This window comes from Microcaecilia unicolor, chromosome 10 (assembly GCF_901765095.1).
Source record: "Microcaecilia unicolor chromosome 10, aMicUni1.1, whole genome shotgun sequence".
Taxonomy (NCBI): Eukaryota; Metazoa; Chordata; class Amphibia; order Gymnophiona; family Siphonopidae; genus Microcaecilia; species Microcaecilia unicolor.
This window is the reverse complement of record NC_044040.1, coordinates 171348662-171370127: the sequence shown is the minus strand read 5'-3', so window position 1 is coordinate 171370127 and position 21466 is coordinate 171348662. Positions and strand designations below refer to the sequence as shown.

At 42.5% G+C, this 21466-nt stretch overlaps 1 protein-coding gene across 1 annotated transcript in view; it reads left to right on the top strand.

The window, feature by feature from the left end:
- DNER (delta/notch like EGF repeat containing) overlaps positions 1-21466 on the top strand; it is a 347962-nt gene that overhangs the window by 205315 nt on the left and 121181 nt on the right. The window contains exon 5 of the mRNA XM_030216224.1: positions 14850-14995. Coding sequence (XP_030072084.1) covers positions 14850-14995 — 146 coding nt within the window. The remainder of the gene's footprint in view (positions 1-14849; positions 14996-21466) is intronic.

The window sequence follows — 21466 nt, the reverse complement described above, 5'->3', positions numbered from 1 at the left end:
AAGGAAATGAGTGGTTCATTGAAAAATAGTTGCAAACTGCAGGCTTTGTATAGATTTCAAGGCAGAGACAGAGCGATAGAGTGAATCCCCACAGCACTGAAACCAGGCATTAAAACTTGTACAATAGCCTGTACCCTAGGTCCAGTTCCATTGGTAGTGTAAATAGAGCATATCTAAGAACAAAAAAAAAAAAATCCAAAAAACTAGCTGAACTGAAAAAGTCGATAGAGCCACTGACAAGTACTGTAGTATGCGTGTGTATGTGTGTGTGTGTGTATATATATATATATATATATATTAGAAAGGTAGCATATGGCATAATGAACAGTTAATATAAATTGCTTCATGTTCTATGGTGTGAATGAAGAAATGTGTTAGTAAACCAAAGGTATATTAATGCAGTTACTATTCTATTAATGATAAAGACATAGGCAGAGTTCCCAGTTAACAAAGAAGGGTGCAAAGAGTTAAAAGCATGAAAGGCTAACCTTTAAAAAGGAAGTAATCACTCAGGAGCACATGGTTTAGAGAAAGATTTCTGCTTTCCCTCAGGTTCTAATTTAAAAGATGCTCTGTTGTCAAGGGACACTGGCAACATGAGGAATTTTAAATATCCCGATAGAGAGGTTATGATAAAATGACTGCTTCATGAAATAGTTGGTCCAGGACCTTGTGCAAGAGGTAATGATAGTGAGGCTGCTAGGCAACAGTGATCATAGACCACCTGATAGTCAAAAGGTTTCAACCAGGCAAGAAAAGCCCCTGCCCAGCTAAACCCCGATGAGCAACCCAGCACACGATATTCAACTGCACTTAACTGGTTAGTGCCACTGAATATTGCTACTAATCAGCCATCCCCTAACTGGTTAGGTTAGGGGCGGGCTGGGGGCAGAGCGTAGGTTGAGTGCCTGCTTAGTTGGTTAGCGATTTCTGTCCAGATATAGCCTGATGAAAAGATAGTTACTTCTCAAGAACACACTCAAGAAATAAGTAGTAAGACAAATCTATCCGGAGATACGAAGGCGGTAGAACGAGAGGACATGAAATGAGATTGAAGGGGGGCAGACTCAAGAAAAATGTCAGGAAGTATTTTTTCACGGAGAGCGTGGTGGATGCTTGGAATGCCCTCCCGCGGGAGGTGGTGGAGATGAAAACGGTAACGGAATTCAAACATGAGTGGGATAAACATAAAGGAATCCTGTTCAGAAGAAATGGATCCTCAGGAGCTTAGCCGAGATTGGATAACAGAGCCGGTAGTGGGAGGCGGGGCTGGTAGTTGGGAGGCGGGGATAGTGCTGGGCAGACTTATACGGTCTGTGCCAGAGCCGATGGTGGGCGGCAGGAATAATGCTGGGCAGACTTGTACGGTCTGTGCCCTGAAAAAGACAGGTACAAATCAAGGTAAGGTATACACAAAAAAGTGGCACATTTCTTGGGCAGACTGGATGGACCGTGCAGGTCTTTTTCTGCCATCATCTACTATGTTACTATGTAGTTACTTCTCAAGAACACACTCAAGAAATAAGTAGTAAGACAACAAGGGGAAGGAATATCCATTACCTTGTTTTCAAATCTATGCTGAAAACCCACCTTTTCACTGCTGCTTTTAGCTCCTAGCCACAATTGCCCTCCCCTTGTCCCTTCCTCCCTTCTCACCCATTACTTCCCTCACCCGTAACTGTCTTGTCTCTCTGTATTATTTAGATTGTAAGCTCTTTTGAGCAGGGACTGTCTCTTTGTATCAGGTGTTCAGCGCTGCGTGTGTCTGGTAGCGCTATACAAATGCTAATAATAATAATTATTACCAATGGTCTCTGTAGAAGCATCCATACTAAAGAATGCTGCATAGGCAATTATAAAAGGTAACAGAAGAATTTTGGCATGAAAAACCTTAATGCTAAGTCATAGAAAGCCATCAAAATGTGCCTTGGAAGACTCAGTGTCACAAAACACGTGACCCAAACCTGGGAAGAAAGGAAGGACACAGAAAAAGTTCTCTGCAACCAGATGAGAAGAATGAGGCCAGTCCTATGGTGTTGTGACTCCTCTGTAGACTGAAACATGAAGGAATCTTGAAATTGGCTGCTGAGGCTAAACACCCAGAAAAGCACTAGGCCTCAAAGATACTTGTTAAGAGACGTTGACAAATTTCTTCCCCCTGTGAACTGAAATGTTCCTGGTAGGTGCACTTCTCTAGTACTTCCAAGCATCAAACGACCTAAGGAAAAGAAAAAGAGACACTTGGACTATCATTCTGTCTTTTCAAATATTATCCAATATAGTTTAATTGCTTTTTTGTTTTACACAAACTCAGAACTTTCTTTATTTTCTCTGAATTAGAAGTAGATTAAACAATGGCTTCAAGTCATGGTTTTCATAGCCTTTAAATGTGACTACTATAAATAGTCTAATCCTTGAATTCTGCACTTGAAATTACTTTGACGTCATTTGACTCTCAGTTGGCTTCTGGAATAGTGGAAGTTTAATTTCAGTGGAATTAACTTTCATTTTCCCTAAAGTTCAAATTAAGTGGAAAAGTAAAACACATTTTAAAATTGTATACTCACCTTAAATTTGACTAGAAGTGATATACTTCAGTCTTGCATTAGTATTTCCTGTAAATAAAATACTTTTTATCTACTTAACCTTTGGTTGGAAATTAGATTAGTTGATTGCAAAGAGGCTTATGGCGTTAATATGTGAAGTATTTTCCTTAGCTCTTTGCTTCAGAAATTCTGCTACTAAAATGTGACACAAAGTAAAGCTGTATTAAAGATTATGGTCATCGTTATTTTTTGTTCATCATACAAACTACGCATTCACAGGGTTGGCAACGCTTAAATCATCAACTGTGAATAGATCTTCTAACAAATACTGGCACATGTGACACATGGAGAGCAATTCTATCACTTGACGCCTATACTTACACGCCAGCCTAATTATAGCCCATCAAAACAAAAAGAGAAATCGAGAATGGAAATTGTAGGCACTATCATATGAAAAGAAAAACATCACCAAGGCCTGTGGCAAGAAACATTAATCAGAAAACTGTGAAACTATGGCATATATCTGTTCTCACTCCTTTAAGGAGCAGATGGTCACAAAATGCAAACTGTATTCAAACAGCAATATTCTCCAATACATGGTTTTCCTTAATTTCTTCAGGAAGGAAGAGAAGAAAATGTGCATTAAGATGCATTACGGTTTGTATTGTTATGATGGAGCCTGCCTGCTGTTCAGGCACAAGACAATAAACATTAAGATTTTTTTTTTTTTGGGGGGGGGGGGGGTGAATTACTCTTATGTAGCAAATGGGAGAGGAATCTGGGTATGATCATATCTCATCATAAGGTATCATAACAGAGTGACAAGGAAGTGGCATTTAGCAGAGGAATACTAACATGCACATGGCAAAATGTAATTAGCAGAAAAAAAAGAGAATACATTTGTGCAAATTGTTAGCAAGACCCTCATCTGGAATTGTGTGTTCAGTTTTGAAGGCTGCATCTCTGAAAGGATATAAGGAGAGTAAACACATTCTGTAGGAAAGGTTATGAAAACATGGAATAGCCTCTCCACTGGATATGAAGAAGTCAAAATAGCAACAAGTTAAGAAAGCATGGGCTAAGCCAGGGGTGTAGCCAGACAGCAGATTTTGGGTGGGCCTAGGCAAGAAATGGGTGGGCACCAAATGTTCTCTCTCCCACCCCTACATCAAAAACATATCTCAGCTGGTGGGAAAATGCTTCTCTCCAGTGTCCACCTTGGTAGTCTGCAGCAGGCATGTGCTGAAAACTGAGCATGCGAAGGTGCCAGTATTGTGGAGAGCAGCATTTTCATTACCATGTGCTACTGTTGGATGGGCCTGAGCCCTAACTGGGTGGGCCCTGGCCCATCCAGGCCCACCTGTGGCTACACCACTGGGCTAAGCAGATATATCTTGAGGTCCTCATCTGCTATTATATTCTGTGTTTCTATGGATCAAATTCAGGTGACAGCAGTCATCATTTTTTGGTTTGCTGCCACTGAAATTATGGTCGGATATTCAATGCCAGACCATGTCCTGGTACCCGGCATTAAATATCTGGGTATGTGTGGGTGCCAGCACTTAACCAGATAAGTGCCAATATTCACCCCTTAATTGGTTAAGTTAAACTAGCGAAAGATACTACTATTTATTCAGTCCTATTTGGCCAGTTATCTTAACTGGTTAAGGGCTGAATATTGGTACTTATCTGGCTAAGGGCTGACACTGCCATCAGACCACCCACCCAATAGGCAGTTTCAGCTTTAGTGGTTAGAGGGGATATTCACTTACCCAGTTCACTTGGCTTTGAATATTGACCCCTATTGGGCTCATTTTCGAGATAGAAAGATGTCCATTTTTCGATATAAATCAGAAGATGGACGTCTTTCTCCAGAGATGTCCAAATCGGTATAATCAAAACCTGATTTTGGACGTCTCCAACTGCAGTCCATTGCAAGGACGTCCAAATTTCAAGGGGGCATGTCGGAGGCGTAGTGAAGGCGGGACTTGGGCGTGCCTAACACTTGGACATCTTTGACCCATAATCGAAAAAAAACAAGGACGTCCCTGATGAATACTTGGACGTTTTCACCCGGACATGTTTTTATTACGAATAAGGTACAAAATGCTGCCTGAAATGACCAGATGACCACTGGAGGGAATCAGGGATGACCTCCCGTTACTCCCCCAGTGGTCACTAACCCCCTCCCACACTCAGAAAACATCTTTAAAAACATTTTGTGCCTTCTTCTGAACCACCTCAAGTCTCTTGATGTCTTTAGCTAGATACGGTCTCCAAAACTGAACATAGTACTCAAATGGGGTCTCACCAGTGACTTATACGAAGGCATTAACACCTCCTTTCTTTTACTGGATGTGCTTCTGTGTATGCAGCCTAGCATTCTTCTGGCTACAGCCACAGCCTTGTAAACTTTGTTTTTCTGCCTTAAGATCCTCTGACACTGTCACCCCAAGGTCCCTCTCCTAGTCTATGCTTATCAGCCTCTCACCCCCTAGCAAATACAAATCTTTTTTGGTTTCTACACCCTATGTACATCACTCTACGCTTGTTTGCATTACATTTTAACTGTCAAATATTAGACCATTCTTCTAATCTTTTTAGATCACTTCTAATGTTATCCACTCCCTCCAGGGTGTCCACTCTGTTGCAAATCTTCTTGTTGTCCACAAAAAGCTTCCATCTGTCACCAGTTTTGTGGAGAGGGGCCACATTTGCTGCTCTTCAATCCCATTGAACCTCTCCTGTCTCCAAGGATCTATCATGCAAATCTTTAAAAGAGCACATCAGAGCCTCTTAGAGTTCCTCCTTCAGTATCCTTGGATGTATCTCATCTGGTCTCATGGTTTTGTCCATTTTCAGTTTTCCCAGTTTATAAGCATTTTCTTCTGTGAATGGTGCGATATCTAATCCACTTCCATATAAGTCTTTGTCAGCCAACAGAAGTCCTTCTCTAGGATTTCTTCTGTGAACACAGTACAGAGGTATCTGTTTAGTGTATTAGCCTTTTCCTCATCACTCTGCACATATCAGTTCTCAGCAGCTTTCAGTCTCACAATTCCATTTTTAGCCTTCTTGCTTTCCCCAATATACCTGAAAAAAGTTGTCACCTCTATTTATACTCACAATACACAATTATAGCTAAGAAAGCTACCAAATAGAAAATTCCAGTTAACACTGATGGAGAAAAAACACTGTAGCAAAAAAAAAAAAAAATGGAGGGTCTGATAATCAAATAACTTCACAAATAGTTCCACAAAAATGAAGTCTCAGGTTTATAACCTTCTGTGTGCCCGAAAACGGACTGAAAAAATGCTTTATAGTTCATATGCAAGAATAAGGAGGTACTGATAACACCCAGGAATCAACAAATAGTCACTTAGCTTCTCTAGTCGGTGAAACAATTTCTTGTCATTCAACACCATAGAGCCTTGACTTCAACTGTGAGCTGGGATCATGAACCTCCATCTAATCCCCAACAGCGGGATCCCCTGTTTCGCTACCGCCACTAATCTGAAGTCCACAGTTTATACTAAAACAGAGAGCACCTCTATTTATGCCATTTTTAATTCCGCCTCTGCTTTTGTCTAGCATATTCCTGTTTTCACTTCTTTGAGTTTTATACGGTATTCATTTCTGTGCTCTTTCTGCATTTCTTCTGTACTTCATAGATGCCGCCTGTTTTGCCTTTATTCCTTCAGACACTTTTTTGGTGAGCTGTATAGGTTTTCTTTTCCTTTTGTTTACTTTCCTTATGTAAAGATCTATTGCTATTTTATTGCTCCTTTCAGTTTGGACCACTGACTCCACTTCTCTTTTGTCCTCCCATCCTGCTAGTTCTTTCCTCAGGTACTCCCTCATTTTACTAAAGTCAATATGTTTGAAATTCAGGACTTTGAGTTTTATGTGTCTACACTCTCCCTCAACTCCTATATCGAACCATACGTTGTAATGATCACTACTGCCCAGGGAGCACGCACCCAGACATTAGACACATTTTCCCCATTTGTGAATACGAGATCCAGCATTGCCTCTTCTCTGGTGGGTTCTATCACCATTTGCCTGAGGAGAGCACTTTGAAAGGCATTCACTATCCTGCTACTTCTTTCCAATTCTGCATCTGGCAAGTTGAAATCTTCCAGCAAATCTCAACTTTCAATCCCAGCCTTTTGATATTTATTTGTTGCATTTGTATCCCACATTTTCCCACCTATTTGCAGACTCAATGTGGCTTACATAGTACAGTCAAGGCATTTGCCCAGTCGGTTGATAGCAAATACAAGGTTGTATAGTGATCAAATGAGGTATATGTGGAGGGTCGGAAGGGATGAAGGTTGTGTGTTGTCCAGTACGATCATTAGGCATGGTGTGTTTCTGAGTGAAGAGGTTTACGTAGGGTCGTTGGGGTAGGCCTTTTTGAAGAGGTTGGTTTTTTAGTGATTTCCTGAAGTTCAGGTGGTCATGGATTGTTTTCACATATTTGGGAGACCATTACATAATTGTGCGCTTATGTAGAAGAAACTGGATGCGTAAGTTGTTTTGTATTTCAGTCCTTTACAATTTGGGTAGTGTAGGTTTAGCTATGATCTTGACGATCCGACTCTGTTTCTTATTGGTAGATCTATAAGGTCTATCATGTATCCTGGGACTACGCCATATATAATTTTGTGGACTAAAGTGCAGATTTTGAAGATGATATCTATAACTACATATTTGTCCAGATTTTCTATTTACGTTGGAGGTTAGTAGATGACACCTATATGAACAGAGGTTCCAAAAGGATCCATATCGCTTCCTCCTTTCCCCAGTTGCTCTGAACTTCAGCTGCTTTTATGTTCTTTTTTTTTTTACATACAGTGCTATTTCTCGACCTTTTCCGCAATTTCTATCCTTTCTAAAGAGATTATAGCCTGGTACAGCTGCATCCCATGCATGTGAGTCATTAAACCTTGTCTCTGTGATAGCAACAAGATCTAAAGTCTGCCTGTAACATCATAGCCTGCAGATCCTGCACTTTGTTGCTTAGACTGCAAGCATTCATTCTCATTGCTTTCTAGGCAATATTTTATTGACTTATCTTTTCATTAGTTTCTTTTCATAGTCTCTCCTTCTGCTTGATTGCTGATAAATGATTTGCTAAAATGGTTTATTTTATGTTTTTGCTGAGGGTGATTTATTGAACTCAGTTAGGGCTACCATATGGCTCCAGAAAAAGGAGGACAGATTGAGCCAGTCTGGGTTTTACTTCCATTGCTTTCAATGGAAGCAAAACCCGGACTGGATCAATGTGTCCTCCTTTTTATGGAGCCATATGGTAACCCTAAACTCAGTTCTGTTTACCATCCTTACCCTCTAGTTTAAACATGTGGAAATATGTTGACTGAATTTCTCACCAAGGATCCTCTTTCCTTGCAAAGAAAGATGTAGGTCGTCATTACTTTTGTTTCTCCATGTATTGCCCCAACCTCCTAAGTATATAAAACCTTCTTGTTGACACCAGGTTTTAAGCCTCTTATTGAATTTTTCTGTGTTACGTAATTTTTTCCTCTCCCTTTCCATAGGTATGAAGCACTTTAGAAAAAGCTATAGTCTGCACTAAAGAATTTAACCCCTCTCCCAGCTTCTGAAAGGCACTCTGTACTTCGAGTGTGCTATTATTGGCTAGATCATTTGTCCCCAGGTGGATAAGTACATCAACCTTAGAATCTTCTCTTTCTTTTCTGATCATAGTATTTGGTTTATATTCCAGCTCTCTGAGGATCCTGAAAGGCATTTCACTTTGTAGGTATCAACATACTATGATCCAAGGTTATTGTCTCTGATAATAGTTGCCTAACAGCAAGATTTTACTGTTTTGAGCCATCATCTGTGATTTGAGAGTGGGTTAACGTCTTAGTCTCTGGTTCAACTAAAGTTCTGATTTCCTGAGTATCAAAACGCTCCAGTGCTGCAAAAGAAGTTTCTATTGCTAACAATTGAACAGATGGATGCCTCTTTGTCACATGTCGTAATCTACCTGAAGCTACTGTAGCCCATGTGTTTTTGGGTTGTTTTAATCTCTGTGTCAGTGGATATAAACCAGTTGGATGCTGTGTAGTCCTGGTAGGGGGTTTAATTGCAGCCAGTTCTTTGTTTGAGTTTGATAAGCTCCATTTGCATAGCAGATAGTTGAAGACATATGGGGCAAGCTCTGAGCCTCCACTTGGTTTGCCACAGGGAAAAGGCACCACATTTATTCTGCTGAATGAAAGTCATGTTGATTGGCAGAACTGTAGAACTGCAGTATTATGGCAATGAGTACAAATTAGGAAGAGTACCTGATTGGCATTCAGTGATACATGACTAAAACAATAGAAGGTCCTACTGAGAGGAACAAATAACCTATGGGCCGATGCTCAAAACCTAATGCCAGAATGCTCAGAGGGCTCTAGCTCAGCAGACAATGTGCTCACCAAAGATTAGCTAGAATTTTAAAAAACCTATTTGTTTAGACAGGCGTATAAAGGAGTGTAATTTTGGCTGTTCAAGATATTTTACAAAAGTAGGAATCGGGCCGGGGAGAGTGGTTGTAGTTTCAGCACTTGATATCTGCAGTGTGTGTTGTATCATGTTGTTTTGTGGGTGTATGTGTATATCCATTAGGTAATGTGTTATACATTATTATGTATGTTGATGGTGCAATACACTTAGAAAACTGATGATAGACCGGAATATGTTTTTAAATAAATAAATAAATAAAAAAATTAGCATAAATATCATGCAAATGTCAAATGGATGTTAATGAGGTCATTTCCTATTCCCTCCCAATGCTTAGAGAACAGTGCACAAAGCAGAGCTGCCCTTACCGCTGGTGGCGTAGCTAGGTGGGGCACCAGGGGAGCAGCTGCTCCCCCAAACGGAGTTCTGCTGGCGCCGGCGCCTATTTTTTTTCATTGTGTAGCACTGAAAATGTGCAACAGTGCTGGCGGAAGTCCGCTCTCGCTCACCCTGCACCGTCAACCTGGCTGAACCTGGCTACGCTTCTGCTTACCGCTGAAAACCTAACGCTAGCGCTGAGCATGCATGGGGTGTTTGAACAGAGGATTTCGTATGATTTTTTTCTTTAAAAGCTGCAGGTCTTTATTTAATTTGAAAGCAGAAGGAAGCTTGTGCAAGCCTCTAAGCAGTGGTAGTGAGAGACAAATGTATGCAAGTCAGAGCAAACCTGAAAGTGAAAGCACACTTTGGCTCCTGTTTTCTGTGCTTAAATATAAGATTTTAAATTTTCAGGTTAAAATTGTTTTGAAAAGCTTATATTTAAAGATGCAGAAGGATGGTGGCCATGTGTGTTTTTCTTCCGGGTTTGTCTGGTGCATGCGTACAAGAGCTGTGCTTAATGTAAAACTCTTGTGCACGTGCACCAGGCAAATTCTTTCCCCTCGCATTCAGTCACAGTGTGCATATTATTTGCATCTTTTTATGGCTGAGCATTGAGGAGCTATTTTTGGGGCTTTTTTTTACTAAGCAGCGGTAAACCCACCACAGGCTTACCGCACATCAATCTGGAGCTACCACCTGCCCATTGCAGACACCAGCGTTTGTTCTATCCCCAGCGCATGGCATATCCAACACTAGCAGAAATATTCATAAAATATTTCTGCAGGCGGTTACCAGCGGTAATTGGGCACTGCCATGTGCTACCCAGTTACCGCCAGGTTTAGGGTTACCATATGTCCGGATTTACCCGGACATGTCCTCTTTAGGATGGCCCGCCCACCAGCCTGCCCATTTGTCCAGAAATCCGGACAAACGGGCAAATTGCTAGCCTCCCCTCCCCTTACTTACTATTGCCCTGGTGGTCTAGTGACCTCTTCCACCTTCGGGGCAGGAAAGAGCCCCCTCTTTCCTGCCCGGAGTGCTGCCCTGCATGCATCCTTTCTGTTGCTGATCTCGGCACCGATTCAAAATGGCCACTGAGAGTTGAAGTGACCTCACGAGACTTCAACTCTCGGCGGCCATTTTGAATCGGCGCCAAGATCAGCAACAGGAAGGATGCATGCAGGGCAGCGCTCCGGGCAGTAAAGAGGGGGCTCTTTCCTGCCCCGAAGAGGTCACTAGACCACCAGGGCAGTAGTAAGGTAAGGGGAGGGGGGTGACGGGGAGGGGGAGTGACGGGGTGTGTGACAGGGGGGAGGGGAAAATGTGACAGGGGTGGAGCGAGGGCGTGAAAGGGGGTGGGGCGGGGTGTGAAAGGGGACATGGCGGGTGTGTGGTGGGGGCGGGGCATGTGTCCTCCTTTTATGGGGACAAAATATGGTAACCCTAGCCAGGTTATCATGGGAGCCCTTGTTGCCACCTCAATGGGTGGTGGTAAGTGCTCTCCCCCCCATGCATGGCCATGCGGTAAGAGCAATCTTACCACATGGCCATGTCTTTTCTTTTTACCTGCTGTGTTAAAAAGGGCCTGAGTGTGCAGTAAAAACAGCCCCCGCCGCTAGTGCAGGGAGTGGGACTTTTTTGACTGCAGCTTAGTAAAAGGGCCTCCTTTCTTCTTCTCCTGTGGTATTGATCGTGCGCTGTTCCAGATGGCGCAGAGTTCTGAGCATTGGCCCACTAGAATTTTAAGGATGTTGACAGACACTATCTTTTAAAAGGCATTGAAGATGCCAAAGCTTTTCCACAGGTATAGGACAGAACTGAGACAATCTACTGTGCAAACTGAAACTGATTAATTTTGGACACCGGCAGCCTCGGTACAATACAGTTTGTACCTGATATATGCATTTTAGGTATTCTATTTTAATTTGTATATTATTTGAATTATATATGTCAGGTTGCAATCTGATAGATTTGAGATAGATGGACTATAAATATATTAAATTTAAAAAATCTGAAAGGTATGGAACAAATGCTTAGTTTGAAGGAAGGAAGAGTGAAGCCTTAAATCAGATAGAGTTTGTTCTATTGGAATGAGGAAGGGAAAATGGGCAGTGGGCTTGTGCAGCGATGTGAACCATGACCAAAAAAGCAGTGTAGAAGCTTCTATAAATGAATAAATTAAATAAATCTGTAATGTTCCAGAACCTTTCTCCTGTATGTTACGTGGGTATGAAGTTCTTCAGCTAAACAATGCTAAACTCCTTTAAAAACTTGCATTACTACAGTAACGAGTGCGAAATGGGGAATGTACCCCTTAAATGTGTGTAGCTAAAAGAGAAAAGCTCAGTTTTCCACGTACATTGACATTTACCACCAAGGCTTCCAGGTGTCCTTCTGACTGCTGTCCATTTCTCACTCATTCCCACTTGACATTTTTTCATTTTCCTGTGCTCTGGCTGATGACCTTTTCTTGAGAGGCTAATGATAATAATTACTTCTCCGTAACAGGAGTTCAGTGAGGCTATGCTGTCTGTACAAACAATTTTATGAGCTTTTCTGTGTTTTCGTTACCACAGAGTTTGGGAACTCTTGTAGGAGATGCAGTTCTTTCTTGTAATTCAGAATTTTACTGAAGTCATTAGACTGTGTCATTTGTTCATCAAATGTTTCAGTCTTCTAGGGCAGAGGCAACTCCAGTCCTCGAAAGCCTCAGGCAGGTCAGGTTTTCAGGATATCCAAATGAATATATAAGAGATAGGCCTGTATATTCATTGTAGATATCCTGAAAGCCTGACCTGCCTAGGACTCTCAAGGATCGGCATTGCCTACCCATGTTCTAGGGTTTGCTACCCTGTTTCCCCGAAAATAAGACAATGTCTTATATTAATTTTTGCTCCCAAAGATGCGCTAGGTCTTATTTTCAGGGGATGTCTTATTTTCGGGGAAACACGGTAACATGATTGGATTATTGCAGTTCTTTACGCCAAGGCTTACCTCAATATCAGCTGCAAGGCTACAAGCTGTTCAAAATACCGTACTACAGTAAAATTGCAGCTTCTTAGAGAAAATGGCCACTGCAACTTTTAGCAGTAGCTTCCTAGAATTTCAGCAGCCTTTTTAATTTCACAGCAGCAGGACAAGAAGTCAGCATTAAGTAAATTAAGGGGAAGCCTTGATACAGCTTGGTGAAACATGAGTCGGCACAACAATCCCCCTACAACGAAAAAGAAGGAGACTGAGCAATACAGTGCACAGAATCTCCATTTACCTACCGTAAGATAAGTACAGCATTCTAAGTAAGCTTAGTCCTTAGGGTTCCTAATACCCCCTTCTCCCCCTTCTCCCCATGTACCTTCTGTTGGAACACTCACCCAGTTTTAAAGATGTCAGGAGGCTGCCGAACGTCTGTGGGGAAAGGCAGCGGCGGCTCAACTTCAGCCTTTCCCTTCAATGTCCCGCCCTCGTGGAAAAAGGAAATACCTCATCAGAGGAAGGCGGGACACTGACGGGAGAGACTGGACTTGAGCTGCCGCAGCGACTTAAAATAACAGCTGAGCTTTAAACGCAGGGCGGCATGTCCGGAATGGAATGGAAGGTAATATGTCGGGGAGTTGAGGGCTGGCTCAGCCGGGGGGGCGGGAGGCGGAAGATACAATTTGGAGCTAGGTCTTACTTTCGGGGGAGGCCTTATATTTAGCAATTCAGCAAAACCTCTACTAGGTCTTAGTTTTGGGGAAACAGGGTAACTGGCTTCAGATTTTCAGAATAAGTTGCTCCAGTCCTGGTTTTACCTGACTGCTTGCAGGGCCTTGTAGTTTTGTTTTTTTTCTTAAGGAATGCATTAGGGAAATCAGGAATGACTCAACCTATTCTAAAAAGCTGAACACAACTGGAAACATAGTAACATAGTAACATAGTAAATGACGGCAGAAAAAGACCTGCATGGTCCATCCAGTCTGCCCAACAAGACAAACTCATATGTGCTACTTTTTGTGTATACCCTACTTTGATTTGTACCTGTCTTCTTCAGGGCACAGACCGTATAAGTCTGTCCAGCACTATCCCCGCCTCCCAACCACCAGCCCCGCCTCCCACCACTGGCTCTGGCACAGACCGTATAAGTCTGCCCAGCACTATCCTCGCCTCCCACCACCGGCTGGCTCTGCCACCCAATCTCGGCTAAGCTCCTTAGGATCCATTCCTTCTGAATAGGATACAGAGAATAAAAGTCATCCTGTTTGTTGGAATGGGAATGAACAGGTATGCTATGATGGGGTTAATACTGTGCAAGATTAACTTTACTCCTCAGCCATACATAGGCCACCAGAGGCAGTTGTAATTTGGGTGGAGTTAATTTGCAATAAGTAGAATAGTTAGGAAATTTATTTAGGAAGTGCCAGTCTTGGGGTGGGGGGGCTTAAAGTTTAAAACCTGTGGAATGTGTTTGTTTTAAAACCTATCTCCAGGAAAGGAAAAAGGTTCTAATACTTGCTAGCAGTTTTGAAATCTGAAATCTCCTTTTCAGGTTTACAGATACCAATAAACCAATTAGAAACAACAATCAAATCACAACAGGTAGAGCAGATTAAACAGAGCACACTATATTGCAGATTAAAACAGAGCACACTATAGGCAGAGTAGAATGAAACAGCAGAGCAGAATGAAAGTCAGATCACACCCTACAGCAGTGGTCTCCAATGTGCAGTCCGCGGGCCAAATGTGGCCCCTGAAGTCCTCCGTTGTTGCTCTCAATATGCTGTGCTGGTAAACAATATGCAGACACAAGTATCTCATGAATGATATTTGCCACAGCTCATAAGTGAAAGTTAAACGAGTTTAAATATATTCTGTCTGTGTTGTAGAATCAATATTTTGTGTTTAATAATCACTTGATTATAGTAACTACAAACAATCTATTTTAAGTGTGTTACTCAGGTGTCTCATTAATGATGTTTGCTACTGTTGACAAGCCAAAATAAAGTGAAATTTTAAAATGTATCCTTGAAGTGTTGTAGAATTAATGTTAGTGTTATTGTTTAATGTTTAATACCTGGTCTGAAAAAGCAAACAAAGGCAGTTTACAAATTCAGTAGTATTTATCTAGTATAGACTATATGTGTAAACTTGAAATATTTTGGTGGCCCTCAGAACTTTCTCGTATTCACATTGTGGCTCTTTGCATGCCCTACAGCAATCATAACCACATGTATGGGTTTATTTATCTCACTTGTATGATACATTACATTTCCTATTCATAAATTACAATTAGATTTTCATTTTAAAAATTTATGGCATTTCTATAGCCTATACGAATTACTGTCATACACTACATTGCTTTTTGCTAGAATTTATACTTAAAGAGTAAGGTATATGTTAATGATATTTGAAGCCATCATTTTACACTGCTAGAAACATCCCTGGACCATAATTGCTGTTTTCTTCTAGGTTTTTTGAATGATTCAGTCACCAAATGTATTGTGGCTTTGCGATTGACTGTTGTAGTAAAAGTCAGCCACTGTGTGCTGGAAGGAAGCGACTCAGACAGCCTGCAGTGCTCAAGGAAAGGCAAATGCACCACCAAGCCTTCAGAGGTAAGTTGAAACATTCCCATTTGGCAGTGTACTGCCATTAGAGAATGACACGGGGACGGAGACCACCGGTAACCACGGGGACGGGGACAGGGCCCGCGGGGATGGGGCGGGCATGGGGACAGAGACCACGAGGATGGGGACAAACTTTGTCCCCATGTCACTTTCTACTTTGAAGCCTGTTAATGTACTGGACTGTTATTTATGTTTGATGCAGATATGTCCGGGTTCAGGAAATGGCTGGCCATCTCCCGATTTATGTCGGAAGATGGCCGGCGATCTCTTTCGAAAATAAGCTGGTTATTATTCATCCACAGAATAAAAAATCATAACTGTGCTTCATAGGTCAAATTTCTCCCCTCTAAGGCATACAGAACAGGTTGTATTTTGTACCCCTGGACATTTTAATAGGGTGGATTAGGATTCCTTGGGGTAGTAGAAGTCAGCTATTGTTGGGGTTGGAAGGGTAGAGGGTGGTGGTGGGAAGGAGGGTTATTATAGCTGCTCATTGTTATTATTGTTTTCTGTTTGTAATTTATACATAACAGTTGCACAGCATATTGTTCCTTTTTATATTTTAATAAAAAGATTTAAATATAAAATCATGTGTTTGAGGCTTCTGCAGATGAGAACAGACCCACCGGGATGAGGCGGGGACGGGGATAGAACCTGCGGGGACGGGGTGGGGACAGAGACAGGGCCTGCGGAGACGGGGCGGTGATGGAGACAGGGCCTGCAGGGATGGGGTGGGGATGGAGACAGAACCCATGGGGACGGGGACAAATTTTGTCCCCTTGTCATTCTCTAACTGCCATCTTCAATAGAGGAAATACATAGTATCTATCCAGTTAAGAAACCAGGATTTTTCCAATTCGGCCTGTACCTTTCAAAAACAATGCGGGGAATATTCAGCGACAGAAGTCATTATATTTATTTAAATGCCAGCCACAGCATTTAAATAAATGCATATATTGAGCAATGCTATATGTACCACGGGGTGAGGCATAAAAAAGTAAACTCCTAAAGTTTTTTTTACTGTTTTCTCAGCAACTGCTTGGAATTTCAACATGAAGATTTACAACTTTATTTGTTGTTACTATTTACATCAATGTGCTGAGTGGAATGAAATTATCTTTAAACACAGGAAAGTGACAGACTTTTTAGCATAATTATTGTAGTTGTTTCTATATCAGCTAATCCCTTACAGCAATTATTCTGGACTCGCTTGCTAAGGATATGAGAGTACCTAAATTTGGCCCTTATATTCTGGCCAGGCTGTCCACTAATGAAAGGAATAATGCCAAAGTGGAAATATATTATTTATAAAATAACAATATGGCAAAATGCAAAGCAAGTTACAAAACTATCCAGCTTATAATCGAAAGAGAAAAACGCCTATATTTCGACCCAAATCGGGAGATGGGCGTTTTTCTCGCAAAGGCGCCCAAATCGGTATAATCGAAAGCCAATTTTGGGCGTTTCCAACTGCACTCCGTCGCGGAAATGAATAAAGTTGGCGGGGGCGTGTCGGAGGCGGGACTGGGGCGTGGTTATCAGCCAAGGAGAGATGGGCGTCTGTAGCTGATAATCGAAAAAAAAAGGCGTTTTGGGTCACTTTTTTTGGACCCTTTTTTTTCACGAACAAGGCCCAAAAAAGTGCCCCAACTGCCCAGATGACCACTGCAGGGAATCGGGGATGAAGTCCCCGGACTCCCCCAGTGGTCACTAACCCCCTCCCACCAAAAAAACCCCCCACTTTAAAAACTTTTTTCCCAGCTTGTATGCCAGCCTCAAATGCCGTACCCACCTTCATGACAGCAGAATGTGTTCGATCCTCTCACAGCCTTTCCCTGGGTCAGATGTGGCTCTCGAGTGCACTACAGGGTCACATCAGCATTGCATTGTGGTGGGTGTAGCAGGGGCGTGTCTGCATGGGGCCACAGGGGCCTGGGCCCCCGCAGATTTCGTCCTGGACCCCCCTACCGCCGTTAACCCTCCCCCGCCTACCGCCAACCCTTTCCCCGCCTACCGCCATCACCTACCCCGAGGTCCGCTCCTGCCGGCTTTTTAAACTATTACTTCAGCTGGTGGGGGACCCCAACCCCTGCCAGCCCAGCCGAGGTCTTTTTTAACTTCTTCATCCTCGTGCTGTTAAAGCTGCATGCATCCTTCCAGTTGGACGGAGTTTGAGAAGTTAAAGAAGACCTCGGCTGTGCTGGCGGGGGTTGGGGTCCCCCGCCAGCTGAAGTAATAGTTTAAAAAACCGGCAGGAGCGGACCTCGGGGTAGGTGACGGCGGTAGGCGGGGAAGGGTTGGCGGTAGGCGGGGGAGGGTTAATGGTGGTAGGGGGGGAGGGATGACGACGACAACGGCAGCGGCGGCGACGACGGTGGGGGGGGGCGGCAGTAGGGGGGGTTATAATGTGCCCCCTCACTCTAGCCCCTGCCCCCCCCTACCGCCGAACCTCAGATACGCCCCTGGGGTGTAGGGTATTGGGCTCCGTGATTTCATTAGCTTGTGTTACAGTCTCACCATGTTGGTAGTTGGTAGGCTCTTCTCCCATGGTGCTTTTCCCCCTGCCTACTGGGTCAGAGTGTGCCCTGTTGTGTTTCCTGTTGTAGTCCATGCGGTAGTGGCCATTTTTGTAAGCCAGTTTTAGTTCCCTTTCCTGAGTTAGCCACGTTAGACAACTTAGTTCTTACCTTGAATGTGGCCGAAAGAGGGCATTGTACAGCATTCTGCCAGCTCTGACCTACTGCTAATCTCAGTACCAGGGACACTCGTTGCCAGTGGGGCACAACCTCTGCAGTTAACTGTGAGTAAACGTGCTTATTCCAATAAAGGACGTTTTCGGAGAGATTAGTCTTCAGGTGTCAACTGGTGTGCCAATGTTATACAGCAGCAAGTCCTAGAGGCCTGCGTGTATGCAGGTCCCTGGAGCACTTTTAGTGGGTACCGCAGTGCACTTCAGGCAGGTGGACCCAGGCCCATCCCCCCCCACCTGCAACACTTGTGCTGGTAAATGGGAGGCCTCCAAAACACACTGTACCCACATGTAGGTGCCCCCTTCACCCCTAAGAGCTATGGTAGTGTTGTACATTTGTGGGTAGTGGGTTTTGGGGGAGGGGGGTTGGGAGCTCAGCACCCGTGGTAAGGGAGCTATGCATGTGGGAGCTTTTTCTGAAGTCCACTGCACTGACCTAGGGTGCCCAGTTGGTGTCCTGGTATATCAGGGGGGCCAGTGTACTACCAATCCTGGCCCCGCCCACGACCAAATGGCTCGGATTAGGACGTTTTTGAGCTGGGCGTTTTTAGTTTCCAATATTGCTAAAAAAAAACAAACGCCCAGCTCAAAAATGTCCATTTTTTCAAAAATACGGTTCGGCCCGCCCCTTCACGGACCCGTTCTCGGAGATAAACGCCCATGGAGATAGGCGTTTGCGTTCGATTATGCCCCTTTATGTACACTACCAAAAATATACTGATTATTACACCAATAGATGTATGAAAAATATATATATATATATGAGTAACTATGTAACTATAATATCCTGAGAAAAGATTACCAACAACAGCAGAATTAGGCTACTGATCACAAGTCTTAGGAGAACCAATCAGTTAGAGGCAAAAATCAAAGCTAACTAAAACATGAGCCATAAGATGGAAAGTCCTGAATCTCACCCTTGCGGCCTGTAGGTCCCAGACTCCAGGTGATGTGAAGAATCGGCTTCTCTAATAAGCACCAGCAGAATACCTATGAGTCCTTGTAGATCAGGAATAGTCAATGGTCCCTGCTCTGTGTAGCTGGTTATGTTTCCCCTCCCTCCCTCCTCTGCGCAAGGGGGTGTGCTGAGCAGTTGTGCGGCTGTAGGCCCTGCTGGTGCCCTGCTCCCAGGGCCGTGCTGACACGGTAAGCGAGGTAAGCAAAGCAGGGGGGCGCCGACCTCTAGAGGGCGCCACTCACTTGCAAAATCTTTTACCTGAAGTTGTGATTCTCCTCTCTCCCCTGCCCTTCCCGCATCAGGAAGTGAAGGTAGCCCAGCAGTGCTGAGACAGACAGGCTGCTCTGCTAAAGCTGCTTCAAAGAGTACAACCAGCAGCTATTTATGGCCTTGGTGTGTGAACAACATTCAAATTAAAGAGAACAGGTTTGGAGGCAGGTGTGCAAGTGAGACTGGGGAGAAATAAAAAATAAATAGTGTAATTGTTATCTGTAAGTGGTTCAAAGTTTTTGTTTTTTGAGCATGTACACTGAGAGGAGGGCATGACTGCAATGATGTGTACATAATTATCATAGCTACAGCTAGAATCCATTTAATTGGCTGAGGTTCAAAGAGGAAGTTTAGCTGACGTATAGTGTAGAATAGCTGGTAAGTAAAAATCTGATTGCTTTTTTTGTGTGTTTGTTTTTATATAAACATTCTGCTTGGATAGGGAGAGTTTGTGATATTTGAAAATACATTTTGCTTTAATGAAATTGCTAAACTTTAGAGTCAGAGACTTATCAATGAGGGATACATACAGTGGAAAGGATAGGAAGCCCTGGAAACAGAGTTAAAGAGGACAGATACCAGCAACAGAATCAGATACTGGGCCAGCATGATCAGAAAAAGAAAGTCACCAGCCAACAAAGGTAGAAAAAGATCATTTTATTTTCATTTTAGTGTTTGGAATATGTCCACTTTGAGAATTTACATCTGCTATCTTATTTTGCAATGTATAGCAGTCTCCAAGAGACTGGGCTCCCAGTGAGCCAGGGAGGTCAGACTATGTAAATGAGATGAAGAGACCCCCCCCCCACACACACACACTGTAACAAAGACAGGAACATGCATAATCAAAGCTTAGGTCTCTGCAGTTACAAGGGCTGGCCATTCCTAATTATGCTAATAGTTTTTAATAGGCTAAGTCCCACTGAAAAGCCTCTTTATAAAGGCAGTGCTTTCTCTGGAGAGCAGTGTTAAGAAACAGCAGGAATTGTGTTTATTTTTTTAAACTGCTTTCCTGTGTAAGCTAATTTACAGTTTTCTAGTATATGCTTAAGTAGAGGAGTGTGGTAGCCGTGTTAGTCCACTCTTAAGGTTATCAATAGAAATCAAACAAAATAAAACATGGAAAAGAAAATAAGATGATACCTTTTTTATTGGACATAACTTAATACATTTCTTGATTAGCTTTCGAAGGTTGCCCTTCTTCGTTCCGATCTGACGAAGAAGGGCAACCTTCGAAAGCTAATCTAGAAATGTATTAAGTTATGTCCAATAAAAAAGGTATCATCTTATTTTCTTTTCCATGTTTTATTTTGTTTGATTTCTATTGATAACCTAGTATATGCTTGACATTGAAGGGTGTGGTAGACCCTTTTGTCAGGTCTGGCTGGGCCTGTAGTTTTCAGTCTAAAGGAAAGACAGGTAGCAATGGAGAAACATCTAATGAAGAAGCGAGATGGGGGGGGGGGCACCAACTGATAGTCTGTAGGGGGCACCAGAGACCCTTGGCCCGGCCCTGGGCAGGCTCCCCCATAGCTACGCCACTGCAATGCAGACTTTAAATATTTGAAAAGTATTAGTGAACACATAAACCTTTTCCAAAGGAGAGGAAATGGTATGTAATCCTTTCTTTAGAACAATAAGATTTTTTACTTTAAGACTTCAAAAGGCTGCCCGTGAAAGCTGAATTAATTTTCTTGCGAGGAGCAAAACATATTTTATACATTTGGACAGATAATATGGATTCAGTATGAAATCAATCTTGAAGCAGCTGTGATTTGCAAGATGCATGTTATCGAAAATAGGAGTTATATAATAAAAGTTCTTGAGCACTTAGCCAAACTGATCCTGCATTGTTCAGAGAAGAAAGTAGAGCGTAATCAGAATAAAGGAGACCAATTATTCTAGGTGATTACTTTGTGAATTCTTTGGTGCAAGAAAAAAGAGCCAGCAGCAGTGCTGCTATAGCACCTGCTGGTATCCAGTCTTTATCAACATCTGTTAAATGAGCCTCATGACCCATCTTTGCAGAATCTTCATCTGGCCATTCTAGACAGGTGATAAAAACTAATAAAGAAATCAATGATGAAAATCTCAAGGCACATAGCCAAGTGCCTATATCAACAAAAATACTGGATAACAAGCAGCACAGAAGTACAAGCTAGAATAAACTTGGTAAAGCATTTTTAGAAGTAGCTTTCTTTTACTAGCAATTAAATGACTTCCTATATAATGAAATATTCTTATTTATGTTTTATCATCTTTCATTGTATAGCTGGACTTTTTTATAAGGTATAATGCAATAAATTTATTGTATTAATATTTATTTTGTTTTATTTGACATATAATGTAATTTTTATGGCCCTGTTTACTAAGGTGCGCTAGCGTTTTTAGTGCATGCTAAAAATTAGTGCACACTAACACTAGAGACACCCATATGGGTGTTAACGTATGCTAATATTTACCATGCAGTAAAACATTAGCA